Source organism: Egretta garzetta, unplaced genomic scaffold, assembly GCF_000687185.1.
Source record: "Egretta garzetta isolate BGI_Z169 unplaced genomic scaffold, ASM68718v1 scaffold425, whole genome shotgun sequence".
Lineage (NCBI taxonomy): Eukaryota > Metazoa > Chordata > Aves > Pelecaniformes > Ardeidae > Egretta > Egretta garzetta.
In genome coordinates, this window is record NW_009259796.1 from 2,892,678 (window position 1) to 2,911,125 (window position 18,448).

General features: G+C 42.1%; 1 protein-coding gene across 1 annotated transcript in view; it reads right to left on the bottom strand.

The window, feature by feature from the left end:
* PLOD2 (procollagen-lysine,2-oxoglutarate 5-dioxygenase 2) overlaps positions 1-18,448 on the bottom strand; it is a 70,972-nt gene that overhangs the window by 36,713 nt on the left and 15,811 nt on the right. Inside the window, exon 4 of the mRNA XM_035895298.1 lies at positions 1,198-1,289. Within this exon, the coding sequence (XP_035751191.1) occupies positions 1,198-1,233 (36 nt within the window). The 5' untranslated portion in view covers positions 1,234-1,289. The remainder of the gene's footprint in view (positions 1-1,197; positions 1,290-18,448) is intronic.

Here is an 18,448-nt window from a genome sequence, read left to right on the forward strand (position 1 = left end):
AGGGGGAAGCTAATAATTGTTTCAAAATTTGTATTAGAAAAACATTCTGAATGAGACCTTTGAAAGTCAATATAATCACTTTAGGAACAGGAAGTACAAGAGACCTTGGTGGATCCGGGTATTACTAACACAAATTGAAAGCTCCAGTCTTTCCGAAATCCCCCTAGAAGATGTCGGTACAAGGATAGGTTCCCCAATAAAAAGCTGGCTGCTAAAAGCAGCTAAACAAAATTCCTCCCTAGCCAAGCACTAAAGCGAACTACATCTCAAAAACAGAAAAAAAGCCCTTAAAACTTTTTGTGGGTTTTGAGCATAATATTTTTGGAACTTAAAAAACCTGGAAGAACTACATTGCATGATGTTTTGGAAAAAACTGCAAAGCTAATAGATGTATCCAGAGCACAGGCTTGTTGGGTGCTTCAGTACAGGATTATCATATTAGGAAAAGTTCTCTTGGTCTTCCAAGTTCAGTGGCAGAAGTCAAACTCCAGAGACCCAAATAATTTCCTACTTATAGTGTAGACACTGTGCTAAGTAAGCAGAAAAATTTCATGACACCTGGATCTTCTCTTGCAGAACCGATCTGGGGGGGGTAGTTGAGAAGAAGGTTAGTGCCTTCCCTTTTTCCCCAAGGTCATGCGGAGGCCAGTCTCAGTACATGACATAGGGAGATGTGGAATAAGGCAGAAAAGGCTGGCAAGAATGACAGAAATGTTTTGTCCTCTCAAAGAATTACAGGTTCTTGGGATTTCAGCTGTGACTCTCCCTCCTTCCCCGCAGCAGGGATCCAGCCTTGTTTGAGGAGGAGGGAGACATCCAAAGCTCTCCAAGTGCAGTGCAGCTTCCAGAAGTATTCACAAAACCAAAATTGGCCTCACTGCAAAGCAAGGCTATATGACAAATCATGACGGAACCTGTAAGTGACTGAGGACGCTGATCACAATAGCTACTGATCTGTAAAACAGTTCCTAAGGCAGTGGAAGAAGTACTCTCCCATGGCCGTTCAGAGGGGGACCAGGAGATAAGCAACAGGGCGTCAGCAGGGCCACGTGCAAGTGCCCTGCCCACCCCCAAGCTCTGTAATTGTTTTACTTTGCCCCAGCATGCAAGCAAGCTAATGCAACCTCAGTTACTATCGCACTGTTTCTGTGTTAAAGGCTGCATAGTGTGAATATTTGGTATGAAAACATACAGTACCTTTACTGTGTAGTTGAAGTGCTTTGCAGTTCGCATGAAACGGTGAAAGCCATCGGTTTCTTTAGTTGCTACAGTAAAAACTAGTAGTTTATCTGAGGGAGAAAAAGAAGGAACATGTATTAATACATGTTTTCAGGCCACAGTTTATAACAAAAGAAATGCACTGAACAGCACTGGATCAGGGGGCTTTATGATTTGCCTGCATCTCATTCAAAGACAGGAGGCAAATACATTATCATATTGCAGGTGTGAGACATTATCAGTCAAGAAGTGCTACGGACAAGAGTGCTGTATTTAAAATTATCCTCAGGAAGAGGAAGTAAAGAAATCCATCTACTCTGTAAACAACTAGCTCAACACATGAAAACAAAGCTAGTATGACTACTGGCAGGAAGAAAACTTCAAAACAAAAGCATCTTACTACTTTTCAGTCGGAGCTAATCCTGTGACCTCTTATCACAGGACTGCATGGTACTAGAGAACATCACCCAACCTCAGTAACTCCCTTGAAAGCAAGTGGCTCGTATTCTTCATGAAAACAGGGTGAAAAAAACCAACCATGGAAACCAGTCCCCCAACAGGCAGCATTTAGTGCTTTCAAATCCTTGAGCAGATGCAAAAGAGTAAGGTTGGGTTTTTTTATTCAGAGTCTCTGTAAATTATACCAGTGCTAATTTTGCCTTCTTACTGCATGCAGGCAAATGACTGTGCAATCAATTTCCTTTTCATATCACAGGGCTTTTGACATAGTTCAAATGAGGGCATGAATTCCCACTAAACAGCTTCCCCATTAAACTACTGGACAACATTCAGCACCCCATGCAATACGCTGCATAATCGAGGTACTAAGTCAGAGCTGTGAGAAAGACAGTACCCCTATCCAACATCACGTATTTAATCAGACCAGCCTGAATCCTAGAGCACGTTGCAGTTCCCCAATTTGTTCTGAGTTCAAGCAACAGCTGCCCTCTAAACAGAGCCCATGAGATCAATCCTTACAAGAAAATAAAATTAATAGCCTCTAATGAGCATTCCAGACACAGTGCCTCTTGTTGCTTCACTTTCCCAAAAACGATCCTCTGGGTTTATCTTTACCAGCACAGTAACATGTGCTAGAAGTGGCTGCTGTGAAAAACCCTTCAGCCTTGTCCACCACCCACAGACTTCGCAGTCCTCAGACACCCGAGATGTCATCCTGAGTGTATTCAAATCAATCACTGCTTGCCATTTTGTCTTATTCAACACCAGCAAAATTAACACACAAGATGATGATCTGCTTCCCACTTTGTAGGAGAAATGCACCTTGCTAGTTACTCATGCGATGCTCTGCAGCCAAGTACCAGGGTACTTCAAGCATACCTCTGCTCAGTCAAGCAAAAATACCTGTAGGAGCACAGACATAGTTTGCAGAGCAACATAAAAAAAACAGATGTTCTAATGAAATTCAAGCCTGTCTAAAATAGCCACAGCAGGAAAACTGTGGAGACAAATCTCAGGAGCCACTGATACTTTTTCCACTGAAATAAGGCTTAGGTTCAGCACTAGTCAACAGGTCACTTCCAAGAACACCCTTACCAAGTCAGACAGTGATCTGGCTAGTGCATCCTTGACAGCAGCTATAACAGCATACATGAGGAAGAGCAAGGGCAAGACAAGCATATATGATGATTTCTCTGCTTTTTCTACCAGTGTCAGTTCATGGGTTTTCCTGACCTGGGTGGGGTTTCCCTATATTCCAAAATGCTCAGTCCACTTTGTGACCTTACTCTTACCTAGTCATTCCTTGAACTGATGTAACCTTTAAGCAGTGACAGCACCACATGCCCAGTACCTGCTCCAAAGTACAGTTTTTATCTGACACAGCCCAAGGTCTTCAGCCACAGACATCTCTACCTGCCCTCCCCACCACGCACAATTTTGCAGATTTCTCTCACATCCTGCCACAGGTTGGGGGGGGTGGGGGGCTCCTTTTGCTCAACGGTCCTAGTGAAGATCTTAAACGCTGGCTCTACCGAAAGCAGACTGACACTCCTGCAATACAATACACACCAAAGAAGAAACTGAAAATACTTGAAAAGTTTCAATCAACATAACTTGAACACCCAAAAATTTTGGGAAGACAGTTTTAGAAGATTAATTGCTTCATCTTTTTCTCACTCAAATGCTAGCCATTTTTTGTAGGCAAGAATCAGAAGAAAATCCCATAATTACATCTCAGAAGGGCAGGAGGACCTCCACAGAGGATTCCAGTGCAATGCGTTCACAGACACATTGACTCACACATGAATACCGCAATAATGGTTCAATACCTTCAAAATCGTTCATTCTAAAGGCCACGCAATCTAAAGTAATTCTACAGGAGTCACCACAGAATGAATAAAGAACATGGTATCTTAGACTATGACTAAAACAGAACTGAAGACAGAGGATAGGATTTTTCTCTATGGAACAGATTAAGTTACGATTAATTTTTTGTTCAAGCACTGCATCTTCAAATTAGAAGGAACTGGAAAAATGTGATCATACCAGACTGCATCACCAAGCCAAGTGAATCCATTATTGAGAGTTTCCTAGGTGACCAGTCAAGCACTGACTATAACCGTGGAATTTCATCTGGGGTAGACATATTTCACACCTATCCCTTCCTGAGGAATGCTAACAGCAAGGATTTCAAAAATCTGTACTTAACAACATAATATAAATGACAAAATGTGGGCTGCACCAGATTCCTCCCATAGTCACTAAGTCAAAGAAAGTATTAAATCAACATACAAGTAGAGTTTGCAAGCAAAAAAATAATCTACCGTTCTTTATGGGATATTGTTACTCTCTTTTAATGGAGCCCACAGTAATTCCACCTACACATTGCTCATGTATTTCAAGATTCACTATAAAGCCTGGTATGTTACTTGAGTTTTGTGGAACAGAAGGAAAGAGAATGATGTGCCAAATCGTAAGGGATTTCAACCTGAGCTATATAAAATGGAGAAAGCTGAGCAGACAAATAATGCAGTTTATATTGACATGAAACTGCAAGAGAACCTGTATTACACTCACACAGCCAATGAAGCAATCTAGCGTAGGCTGCCTGAGTCAGGTTTGCAAACAGTCACAGAGCAGGAAGCTATTTTTATAAAGGTATTATTCACATTGAAAAAGTTTTCTTTTTCACAAACTTTCCGATGGTCAATTTTTTAAAATTACAGACGAAGAGGTTTAAAAGGTTTTATTTCCATGTCTCTGCTGCACCACAGAATTTTAGGTGCATGTGGTACTTAAATAATTTTTAAGTGCAGCAGAAGTATAATTACAGCATTTAGAGCCCATTTAGAATTAAGAGTTTCTTTGTAGACTATTTACTCTTTGTTGGGGTTTTTTTTTGTGGGTGGTGTGTTTTTTGTTTGGGTTTGTTTTGTAGGGTTTTTTTTAAAGTAATCTGTGTCTGACCAAAAAGCAGAGAAACATGCTTTTATTCAACCTATAGTGTGCATGGAGAGACAATGCAAAGCGCATTAAATGATAGTTACCTTTGCATGTTATAGAGGGTATTATTAGCCAAAGAGGAAAGCAGCACCGTTCTCTTCTACCTAGTAAAACGTTGTAAAAATATTAATGTAATTCCTGTAGGCTCCTGTCACTTTATTTAGATGTAAATGACAACTCGCACCAGTTTTACTGGCAAAGTTCCACTAATCGCAGCATGGGATATTTTTGTTTCTTCCTGTGGAAGTGAGGGAAGGGAATGCTTCTGACCACCAAATACTTCTGCTAATTTATTTTTAACCCTTTAACTTCATTCACTTTGAAAAAATCTATTCCTTGTTTGCTACATTTAGGTACAGCAACCCCTTAGAACACCTGTCCCATTTGTTTAGTAACGCAAATCCAAAGCGACTTTCATGAACTCACAAGAGTGTAAATGCACAAGTACAACACAGATCCCAGGGGAGTAAGTTTATCCAAGTGCTGTTTCCATTTCAGGATGTGCTCAGCTACATCTATTTCAGCTGCAGCTGCTCACAGTGTCCCTGCTGTGAGGAGCAGGTTTGGTGCCACCAAGAACCCTGCCAGTGCAGAGGTTCAGTGCAGCACCAGGGCCCTTGCCACAGGCGGAGGCACAGGCAAATGTCGCACCGAGTGCGAGTGCCTGGCCCAGAGCCCTCAGCAGCATCGCTGTGCCGGCTCCAGGACTCCAGCTGTGCAATGAAGACCTAAGCGTAGCAGCGGAAAGCTGCCTACAATTACTCAGACCCCAAGTTACCACTGTGGCCCCGTACTCCCCAGCGAGCAAGCCGCAAAATTCTCAGTCTTCACAAAAACCCCACAATGAATTCTAGTTGCAGCAACACTGGTCCTGCTCCACCATCCATTTTGGCACAAATCCCGGCCTTGCCCTCCACCCAGGTGCCCACCCTAAGGAGTTCTGCCATATGGTCTTACATACAGACTTGAGCTATCCAGTTTCTTAAGCCTGACTATCCCACACACACGAGGGAACAAATGCACTCTCAGCAATGTTTTCCAACAAACAGTGACAGCATCCTCAAAATGCAAACATATATGAAACCAAGAACACAGCAGGCGGTCACAGTCCTCCACACTTGCAGGGTACTGGGACACCGCAGAGGGTACGGGCTGCCTGGCAGGGCTGGGCTCCCCCGGCACGCAGCCTGCCAGAAGCATCTTGGCAGTCACTGGAGGGGATTACCAAGCTTGGCATTTATTTCTACAAGCCAAGTCAGCTTGTGTAAAAAGGAAATGCAAACCCTATACTGAAGTTCAACAGGAAGGCATGGGGGGAAAAAAAAAAAAAAAAAAAAAAAAATCTTTGAAGAGCTTCATGCCATGTATGAAGATGCTGAAGTTACTATAGTGCAATTATTCCAGACAGCTTTCCGATAGTTACATTGACAAAATAGCTGTTCTGTTTTGAAAACAAGCCTGAGAGTGCACATGTTTGGCCAAGAAAAGTATATCCAGTAACAACCAGAATTCATTTTTACATGCAAATTAGGAAACGCTTTAGCACTCATGTTGTGAAAGACAACACTGCATATAAAGCACATGCAATGCATTGGGAAGTCCAATGAAGGTTTATCAAAACATCTCACTCTCTTACTTAATATTTTGTGCTGCTACCATCAGGGATCTGACTGCATCATAAATATTTATTTCCAGAAACAAGACCTATAAACCAGAGCCTTTGTCTTCAGTGAATTGCCTGGCAAGCTCTCGGCCAGGAATTGCCATGGCAGGACTGCTTTAAGTAGCAGTGACCTCTCTCCTTGCACCTTGGCAAAGGAGCGCACAAAGAACTGCAGTCGCTCCTCGCACACCCACATGGTTCTTATTTCTCTTGAATGAACACTGACAGAGATTACTACATAATTTCTACCAGGGGTTGTGGGCACTAGTACAGTAGCTTCAGAGCAGACAAAGTGAGGATATTGCTCACAGCCGCACAGGAGCCGACATCCTTGGATTCAAGTACCATGGACTTTGCTGGAGTAGGAGTGAGCTGTAAGATCAAAGGACATCTATGCATAGTACCGTGTTATGCCATTAAAATCTAAAATCTCTCTCTATCTTTACAACTAGTGACTTATAATGGTAAACAAATGATGTTTGTTTCCTGGAATACAGTTTTAGCCACGTTCTAGTGTCTACATAAAAGACAGTCTACTTTCCCATTTGCAGATTATGTCCCACCCCAAACGGCTCAACGGAGTAACAACTGTGCATCAACCTCTCCTTTAAACGAGCAAAGAGATACACAATTGCAAAATAATTCACCAAAGTTTTCCAGCAAGCAAATAAACAAGTTGCTAGAGAGCATGGAAAAAGCTTGGGAACTGGCAGCATACTAGGGATATCCCTGCAGACTGGAAAAAAAAAAAAAATATGCATACACACTGTCAAAGAAAGGTCAGTTAACAACCTCGAAAGCAATCTGCATGACATTATCTAAGGCATAGGCTGGGCAGACACCTGGAAGAGAAGATGGATGAGATGGTACCTGGAAGAGGCACATGGATGCATCCGAGCCCATTAATGAGGCTATGTAATTGTGCCTATTATTATGTCTCCCGCTTCTCCAGAGATGTGGGAGTCCAACAGGTAGCTTGCCTTTCCACCACGTAGGAGCATGATTCGCCAGCACTGGAGAGAGACACTGAAGCACAACACAACTGAAAAAAGTGTTTTCAGTCTGGATTCCTCCCGTCACACCTCAAGAGCACAGCAATGAGGAATGTTCAAAAGTAAGCTGAACTGACTGTCACAGTGACAGGTAACTGTCCCAACTAACTGCAGACTTCTGATTGCATTTCCACTGCTATTTATTTTTTTCACAGGTTAACTGAAAAAGAGTGAAGCTGGTTTGGTTTTGGATTAAAGTTTTCAATATGCCTGTTTATTTCCAAGGCAGGCAACCTACCCCATGTATAATCATCTCAAATTTATGAGTCCTGACTTGGCCATGCCACATTCCCTTCCAACTTCTATGCTCAGCCAGTAGCAAGAAGGTGAACTAGAGGAATTGTCCTCAACAAGTTCTATTTTCCTTCCTTATGCATCTCACCTAAAGCACATACTCCCTCAACAAAATCCATGTTCTGAGACTTTTACAGGAATCTGACTTAGAAACAAAATGTAATTAGCTGTTTCCATCCTATCTACTCTGCTCCCCTAAAAGGAGAATATTTCTGTGCCTGGAAGAGAAATCACAGTCCTCAGCTCTGCCCTCAGCGTAGCTGCTTGCACACCAGAAGCTCATGGTGGATGTTTTCCAGCATGTCACCAGCCCTGTTTGGAGAACACGCCATTATAATATCACCGTCCTGATAAGGACATTGAGTACAACATGTCTGAGTTGGCAAATAAAAGGATAATAGTGCAGGTTGAGCTGTGTGCAGGTCATCTTACAGTATGAAGGCATGATCCATAACTGGGATTAAAGACCTGGAGTTTCTCCTAACTTCATGATAAAACTGGTAAATTTGGGAAGAAGAAAACTTTAAACAGGAATACAGTGTCACTTACAACTAACCTCCTGTAATTTCTCTAACAGATGAGTTATATTTCTGGAAGATATCCTGGAAAATGTAAAATACCCTACAATATCTTCTGAGCAAGACAAAACTTACCAAGATCCAAAAAAATGACTGATATAAAGACTATTGGAAAATATCTTATTTATAGGCTCACGTGCTGTTTCCTCCATAAAATTGAATAACATAACAGTTTGAGTTCCCAATTAATTGCAAAACTGTGGAAGAGCTTTTAAACAGAACGCAGCACAAGGTTTAAGCTCACAATAGTAAAGAAAGCATTCAAAAAACTGAAATGGACCACTGGGGTACACAATACCGTACAGTCAATATAGTCATAATAACCAATTCTCTTCTCATGCAGTTTTGATTACTTTACTAAAACCAATTCTTCCATATGCTTCTGAGCCATGCTGAAGCTCAGCAGATGGACCTGCTGGAACAGGTCCAGAGGAGAGCAACCAAGCTGGCGAGGGGTCTGGAACACAAGTCATATGAGGAGTGGCTGAGGGAACTGGGGTTGTTTAGTCTGGAGAAGAGGAGGCTGAGGGGAGACCTGATCGCCCTCTACAACTACCTGAAAGGAGGCTGTAGTGAGGTGGGGGTTGGCCTCTTCTCCCTGGTAACAGATGATAGGACGAGGGGGAATGGTTTGAAGCTGCGCCAGGGCAGGTTTAGACTAGACATTAGGAAAAACTTCTTCACCGAAAGGGTTGTCAGGCTCTGGAATGGGCTGCCCAGGGAGGTGGTTGAGTCCTCATCCCTGGACGTATTTAAAAGAAGGATAGATGAGGTGCTTAGGGACATGGTTTAGTGGTGGGATGGCAGGGTTATGTTAAAGGTTGGACTCGATGATCTCAAAGGTCTTTTCCAACCAAAGGGATTCTATTCTATGATTCTCAAGCATGGCTTGCAACTGTGCTCCCTAGGGTTCAGAGATAGCAAGAGAGTCACTGATGGTGCCAACAGCAAGTTCCCCTCCCTATTTCTATGGACTCAGACCATATATTCAAAACCCAAAGAACTGTTAAGCCAAATAAAAAGCTGAAATATCAAAGAGCACTTTCAAAATCCAGATTTTTAGCACAACAAAATCTTCCACTACTCACTCAAAAGGAAAACTGATTCTTTTCCCTATAAATATGAGTTATAGCCTAAACTTAAGACTCTACGTTAAATTAAACTTTTGAAAATCTGCATACTCCAAAAAGATGTCAAACAGCTGGAAACGGGAGAAACCCATCATATGCAATGTAACCATGATTATAAGTTAAACCTACATACATATACTTGGTTAATGTAATCCAGCAGCAAACAAAGATCATCTTAAGTATTCAACATGAAAAACACAAACTTTAAACTTTAAAGTGTCAGTTTATATGATGTACATAAGGTCAAAGAAAGTAGTAAGCTAACAGAAGAATTTCTGGTCAAATAAAACTTTTGCATAAAGAGGGAAAAGACAGAGACATCTGACAGCTGTTTATTTTCCCCCAGGATTCTTTAGAAACACCACAATGTGCTGAAATAGCAAACATGGTCATCTTCTTTTCTCAGGAAAGAAATGTGCATTACACTCCAGGAGGGGGAAAGATGACTGGTGCATAAACAATACTACTTCATATTTGGAAGTTCTGGGGGTTTTTTTAATCTAATCTTTATATTATACAGTCATCTTCTGTTTCACACAGAACACTTTGCTGTATGCCTCCACTCATCCCACAGCTTACTGCTTCCCAGAGAGGCAGACTGTTTTCAAAGTCCCTTTAACCATAGCCATGATCACCTTGTAAGAGTGGACCCTCTGCAATTTATAGCATGGCTGGATTGCTGTTAAAAAGTACCCTCGGAGGGGAGACAAAATATGCTTGAAAAACTCATGAAAGACTGAAAAGTTATAAGATTTAAAAGAAAAGATAAAATTAGAATTAACAGGTTAAGAAGTGTCTTGGTTGCAAAACACATAGTACCAACTGATTTCCTATACCAATACACGTTCTTGTGTGAGAGAGATGGATTTCTAAGAACCAATGCTTCAAATAAATCTTAAAGACAAGATTCGGAAGAAGCAGACCTTCCTGTACAGACCTCTTCTGAAAGTTTGGTCTGTTTTCCTCTGTAACACAAACCTCCTGCTAATCACTGCACTTCAATGCATACATGTCTTACTCCAAAATACGAAGGGCAGCACAAACATTATTTATGTCATTTCCAAAAAAGTACAAGACTCTTCCTGGGTAGCTGTTAGCAGACTTGTACCTTCTCCACTTTAAACCAGACATACTAAAAGCAAAGGAAATAGAAGTCTGTCTTTTGATGGTATAAGCATAGTTATTGCAGAAATAATATACCACCTCTGCTACCATCTCAGAATCATTCAACTTGCAGGAAAAGAAAAAAAAAAAAAAAGGTATTACTGCCTTTAAACTGTTGTAGTTTATGACCACAACTGGCATTTATGGTTATCAGGGATCACGCAATGCATGGGCTGTCTGTGGATAATCCTTCCTGTGCTCCTCCATGTTATTTGTGGACCTTGCTGAAATTACAGAGCAATAGCTATTGGTATCAAAATTCCCAACGCTGTCCCGAGCTAGGAAATGGAACTACTAAAGGCAGCTCGAAAGGAAAGAAATATAGGGATGTATAATTTCCCAGTTTCAGTTACTTTTGAATAGTTGGTACTGTTGCAACTTCCTCAGCCCCAGTAAATGCTGCCTGTTAAAGGGTTCTCCCTCTTCTCCTGTGTTTTAAAGGAACAAAGAAGCTGGGTTAGCAGAAATGCGTGCTTCTATTAAGCAAGAGCTGCTCTGAATTTTCACATAATATAGAATTTATGCAAGATTAGCACTTGCTAACATACAGCCCCTGGACAGGACACTAAAATTTTCCTTTTTTTTTTCCCCCCTACTAACTGAATCCAAACTGAAGTTTTCCAAGACTTTGTTTTCTGAGACTTATCATTCAAGAGTCCCACTACTGTTAAACACCATCTGCAATCTAAATCCATTTATGAAGAGGTGAACAGTGCTGTAGCAACTGTGCATTTCAGAATCTAAAGTTTGTTATGAAAATACTGAAGATTTCTCATGCAAAGAAATCGTATCATGCTTTAATTCACAGCCCACGGGGACGTGAACAGGATTTCCTTCTTCCATGCGTACTGACTCAAATGGCAAACCAGCTGAGCTTCTGCTTACTGCCTGTCTTTTATTACATAATTTCTGATGTCACATAGATACGGTGTCTAAAACATTTACAGGAAAATGATCAACTGTTGAATAGGGCCAGTTCTAAAAAAAACAAATGAAACCAACTATATCTCTGTAACTATTTTTCAGTATATGCATATATACATACGTGCTTTCAGAAAAAGATTAGCAATTACTCCCAATATTAATGCTCAACTGATTTCAGGAAACATTTGAAAGTCGATTCTGTCTCTGCTCTTAATTTACTTTCTTTTCATTTAGTAGTATTGAATATACAGTCAACGGGAGCTCATTAAGACCTGTATGTGCACTCATCAATCACCCACGTCAGTCCTGGGTGCAGCACTGGCTGGTGCTCAGGCCCGCACTCATTCTAACGCAAGATTTCCTTGTTTGATAGCTGAACAAAACCAGACACAAGCAGCAGGAGTCAAGAGTTTTTCCATCAGCTGCTGTGGACTTGGATGAGGCCCTGTTTACTGAATCAGTTATTCTGTAGTAAAGCAAAGATAAGACACGTTCCTTAGTTCCCAGATATGAAAAAAATTAAAATCAACTGTTTGTAAATGACATCATTGCCATGCATGATGCAGCTCCTCCAGCAAGAGCTGCCTAACTTCCTGACAAGCGGGGAACAGATCAGGTTACAGCTGTTTATTAGTGCCCAGATAGCAATCAAACCACAAAAATCTTCCTGAGAGTGGGAGTGGATGGAGTCATGGCACAGGCTGGGTCTTGCTTGAACGCGCCGATTGGATGGCCCTGCTATAAACTGTCATCAGGACCATGCAGCTGAGAGCAGGACACAATTAACATCAGCTGTCTAAGTGAGAAAGTTTACTCAGCTTCTGCCTTTTAGTAGCCTTGCCCTCTCTGTCTCTCATAAAATATGTATCTAGAGAAGAGCATGCTTCTTCTTAAGCTGTTGTTTAGCAAATCCAGCTGTTTAAACAGAAGCAGTCACACACAGCACCAGGCATTGTTAAAGTCCGTTTTCTGACAGCTAATCAATCCATCGATGAAGCTCAGCAGTTAAGATTTGCAATAACGGTTTCTCCCTAGAGTAGTCTTTGCTTAAAAAAGGAGAAATTGGAGCTGGAATTGGAGCCGTCCTGAAGCTGCGTCACTGTCCTTCATGCCTGCACCACGGTTCATGTTGTCAGCAGACGCTACCACCCCGATTAATCAGTTCTTTGGAAAAAACTGCCCTACAGCTTCACATCTGGCCCTATGTCCTGATACCGGACATGTAAAATTCTCCAAACAGAAACACAGGCCACGCAACCCTGAAAGGAGGAAAAAACCCCATACTTTTCAAAGATCCCTTTTCTGTGTGAACAAGCAACTTAAATTCCACACTTGTGAGATACAGGTAGCGTGCCCTGCCTTGAACAACTCCGTCCTTCAAACCATGAAACAGCATCAAAAACTTCTGTCCTGCTTCTGACACAAGACATCATGATATGTCATGTATCATGTATATTTCAAGATACTTTTAACATCAAACACCTGGACCAGCAACTTCAGTTACGGTTCACAGACCTGGTTCTGATCTCGCACCAACACGTGTACAATTGTTTTACAGCGATGTAAAACAGAATTAGTAAACTGCTTATGAGGACAGCCTAAGGAAACACTTTGCTGTATCAAAGTTTCATATGAACTACAAAACTAAACAATCCATTTTTTCTTTTGTTTTAAAAAAAAAAGTAAAAAAAAAATTACAAAAACAGTTCTATCAGATACTGATTATCTTCTGCACAGGTGATTTCAGCGAGAACCGCTAATGGGCTCATTCAGTACAGTAACAGACCCATGGGTACAGAATAGTTAACTTTCAGGGGAATGGCACTTAGATGCCAACCCTACTTTTGTTTAACATTTTTCTGTCTTTTTTCCTTACAGTTTGTTTCCATTAATTACAAATACTGCATACTTCAGCTTTAAAAACATAGTTGCAGTTACATGGCATGAATCAGTACTACCATCAAAAAGGACTCCCCACCCCTTTTTTTCCCCCACATCTATTTTCTAAGAAAATCCACGGTGGATCAATAAATTTGCAACTTGCCCAAGAAGGTACCCTGGCACGCTTTCAAAGGGCAGACCATAAGAGCTGGTGAGCCAACCACTAAAATACAGGGGATTTCTTCAGAATTGTCCTATAAATTTGAATGTAATGTTTTAAGCCAAGGCAGAGTTCTACTGCTTAGCCTTAAACTATTAAGGAAATTGGTCTGTAATTACTTTGTATTCCATTACAAAAATAGTCATGTGTTTTAGAAGAAATTATACAGTAATCCACAGTGGTTGAAGCAGAAACAGAATGAAATGATCAAATATGACAACTATATAATTTGTCAATAATCTAAATATTTCAACAATTAGTAGGTACCTAAATTTCCGCAGTCCCAGTGCTCAGTTGAAACCAGTATCATTAAAGTATTATATAAAAAAAGGCACACAGGCATGCACACACACTGAGAACACGAAGAAGCCAAATTACTCTGATCACCAAATAAAAGATTTACTCTGTTTCTTTAGTGGACTTGTCAATTATTTGTTCTTCATTTGTTTGTTTTTCCTTCTACTACAAAATTACGTAGTTAGTCTCCTCATGACCAGTATAATCCATATTTTGAAAACTGAATTCACCTTAAGGAAATACTCCAGAAGCAGTTCTATTAAGCCACCTAAAGCCACTTGTGGTGTCAGGCTGTGCTTGCAAGCACGTATTCCTTGATGATTAAGTGTCATTTATTCTCTGGAGCTACAACATTCCCACACATACAGACACAAAAATTTGTGCTGGAGGGAGCCATGCTCTACGTTTAAATTACGAGGGAACAAAAATATTCTTCACTTTCAAACTTGTTCGCCTTGCAACTGGTTCCTCAAAAACTGTAAAAGACTGACATTATAAAGGAAAACAGAAATGCCCTTACTGTTGCCATACTTACTCTTCACGACAAGGGAATTCACTTGAGCCACATGCCAGGTAATTTATATTTCAGACTAGCAGCTCTACAGAAATGGAAAGATACTGCTTTCAATTACAGAATATAATAGTACTAATTCAACAGACAAACTAAACACTTCCCCATGAAGAGACTGAGTCACTTTTGCTTAAGTAAGCAGCAGTGAGGGAAAAAGCCAAGAACTCGGACATAAATCATGACTCCCCAGAATATGCCACCAGTGTAAAAAAACTTTGAGAAATAATCTGTTATTTTATCTAAATTCACCAGGAACAAGTTTCACACAAAACCCCCTTGGCTCAGATGACCACGGTGGTCATCCCACTGTACCTTTACATTACAATTTACAGCATCAACTATTGATAATAAAGGTCACAACTGTTTTATTTTTTCCTATTTTAACTAGAAATGCATTTTACGGTCAAAGCTGCAGTGATCCCATGCAACCCCACTGCATATCGCGGAGAGAAGCAATGTGACGTCCACCACCACAGTCTACCTCTAGAGCCTAATTATTCCCTCCACCTAAGAAAAGCCTGACCAAAAAAACTCTGATTTTCTTTTTATTTATTTATTTTGCAACAGAGACTGGCATTGTGTGGCCTCTAAACCAGGTGCTATAAAGAACTCAGAATGCCAACTTCGGGTGTCTTCAAGGATGAGTATTTTCAAGGTAAAAACACGTGACAGAAGAACAACCTTGCTGCTTTGCACCTCCACAGCCACATTCACTTACTTTTAGCTAATTTCCAAACACGCACACCCCACTACACACTGTTTCATTTGTTATTCACCATTTATTTCAAAGCTGAAGCCTACAGATTTCTACATGAGTGATCATTACCCATCTGAAGTGGCGCACACTGGTGCTACAAGCGTTCCTAAATGCTCCCAGGGGAGCGGGGGTGATGGTGCCCCAGGGCAGGGGTAACCCAAACTCCTGCCGGGTCGGGTCCTGATCAAGTCCCTCTGTGCCTTTACCCTTCACCAGCAAGAGGCAGGCAGCAGCTTTTACGTACAGTCCTCACAAAAAGGGCACAAAACTCCCAAGAGACCTAGAGGAGGTTTTTCCCCAGAACAGGTTTATGTAGCAGTTTTAGATCCTGTGGTGACAAGATGGGACAAAAGGAACATCAGTAGAGAAGCAAGAAACAGAAAATTGGGCAGAGGAAGGAGGGAGGTGTCGAGTGCTGTACTTAGGGCCTCTCCTCCGCCAAGCAGGCTGACTGAGTACTTCTAATAAGTACGTCAAGATGGCTGAACGACCAAATTCCCTTGTTTCCACACCACAGGTGCCTCTGAGGGAAAGGCCTATTGATCACCTACTGTCACTCTCAGCAACCATTTTGGCTGAGCCCAAAAAAGGCAACAGAAATGGCAACAGCACACGCTGTATCTCCAAGTGGGTCCTTACACAGCTAGACCAGTCAGCAATTACCGCTTGAAGCCTTTGTGACCAGCACTTGACAGACGCCAGGGCAGAGGAAAGCCTGCTGGCTCAGAGCACTCCCACAGCCTGCCGGGCTGCCCACACCTCCCAGACGGGCTGGCTCTGGAATGCCACCCAGGCTGCCAGGGCCCTCAATGGGACAAAATCCCTTCCGACCCACCCCTCACATTTTGGGAGCACATTCAGACAGGAACAAACCACAGGGCCCACCTCAAAACCTGCCCGTCTGCCAATGTTACGACCTGCGGCCCCGATGCCTCAGTGCAGCCATGCTCCAGCCAGCCAAGTCCCCACAGCCGCTCCGGGGAATGGATTCAAAGGCAGCGAAGCCATTTCCCTTGCAAACAGCTGATTAATAAAACATCTTAGGTGGGAACATCACTTACGTCTGATGCCAAGAGCAGTGCCAGCTTCTAGCACGATGACAAATGTCTTTTCCACTCGCTCTCCGTGCGTCCTGGACTGCTTTACACGATAAGCAACACGCATGCAGCAAGTACGGGGCAATGGAAATATTTTAACACTTCTGTTTTAACACAGAAACTTTTGTATCTTCACCATACAGGAGTCAGTGTTTCAGAGCTTGACAGTGCTCTTCTCTGTGATGGCCTGAAACACAAAGCTGAGGCAAAGGAGCACAGGAGGGATTTCTGCAAACATGGTTTGCCACAGGGCTGCACCGACTGCTCGTTGCTCCAGTAACCACTGCTCTGCAACAGGCAGTTCTCTGGATGCAACTTTTCCAAGCCTTTCCGATTAAAGCAGTAAAATCTTACTAAGAAACAAAGATGCAGCTTGGCAAGTCAGCTTTAGACACTACTGTTACAGCTGATTTCTGAAGCAAGGAACACTAATGGACCGCTTTAAAACCTGACAGGGTGCCGCTTTATGCCAAGTTGTACAAAGTATCAAGAGATTAGAAATTAAAACGCAGATTTCTAGAACTGGAGGCACACTGAGGTCTGCCCCTCTTCAAGCAATACAGCGCAGACTCAGGGAAAACATTCCAGGGTTAAAACTGGAAAGAAAACAAGTAACACAGCAGGCAGTGTCTGGGGTCACAAAACTACTCGAGTGGTTTCAACTCAGCAAAAGCCTGCTAAAATGCAGGTTACTAATGTTTAAATTGAAAAGAATTAGGATTTTCCTGTGTGAACACCTATACATTAATGTGTCAGTGCTTTCTAGCACTGTAATGTGTGTGGCATCATTTTCATTATTTATATAGATGTAGCAGTCTATTTTTGGCTTGCTGAATCATCCAGTGCTGTATGGACTACGCACTCTTTGCTTTTCACACCTCTGAACACCCGCAGCATTAAAGAAAAATCCCTACCATGCCAGCTATTAGCTTATACCAGCCTGAGATCCCACAACTCAAGCATGTAGTTTAAAAAAGAGCATTATTTAAATAGATATTTTTGAGAAAACTTAACTGCGATTGCAATAACTGATTTCCAAAGGAGCTTAGCTTACAGTCTCACTGCCCTGACTACAGACACAGGAGCTCAACATTTTACTCAAAACGTGCCCCCGTAGGCTGCACCTCCGAGGGACAGCGAGGGCTGCTCACGCATCCCTGACACTGCGAACTACTGAGCACAGCACAACCTTCAGAGAAATCTTCTCAACAACTAAAAGCAGCAAAGCATTAAGAAAACTGGAAATGAGAAGCTCATTGAGTAGAGTCTGGTATTCATCAACACCTTTTTTTTTTCCCCCCCCACTAGTTACCAACCAAGTCAGCAGTTTTCCTATCAGAACTTGCTGACGAAAAACTTGCTTCTCAAAAAGGGAGCTTCCTTCTGCATGCCAGAAGAAAATTAAGCTAGATATTAAAAATAACTTGATTACACTCTTGGGTAAACAAGCCAAGAAACTATTTTGGATTTCATGTGGTAATAATCTAGTGGGATGAAGTACCTTTGTATGCCTAGAATAGAAATCAGAAGTACAGATTCTAAAACAGTACGAGGCAAGAAACACGTTTTGGCACAGAGTTGGACATACATGTGCTTGGACACCTCTCTCTGAGGGATTTTCCTGCACACATTCTTTTATTTTAATTGCTGAAGATAAAATGTCTTCCTATCTTATGGCTCCTTGAAACTAAAGCAACTACAAAACGCAACGAGCAAAAAGCAACCGAGCCTGAGGGACGGGAAGGGGCACTGAAGTCTCCAGCTGACTTTTGCAAGAAGTAGGAAACTTCAGCGGTTGCCACAGTTTAGGGAAGAAGCGAATGACGCTATGCTTTTCCCAGCCTTGGAAAAACATGTTCAGCAACAATCACTTTCCTTTTCAAGGGGGCTTATGCATCGTTTTCCTTTCCAAGGGGGGTATGCATCTATTTCTGCACGACTCACTCCGGCGGGTTAAAGCACTTTCAGCCAAGCGGTTCCTCTCGAGAGCAACCTGGGGAGCCCTGCCCCGGCCGGCGCCGCAGCCCCCTCCCGCACCGCCGAGCCCGAGCGCGGGGCTGAGGAGGGGAACGAGGGGAGGAGGAAAAATGAATAAATCGGGAAAGCGGCGGGGTACCAGCCCCCACAAAGGAGACGGGGG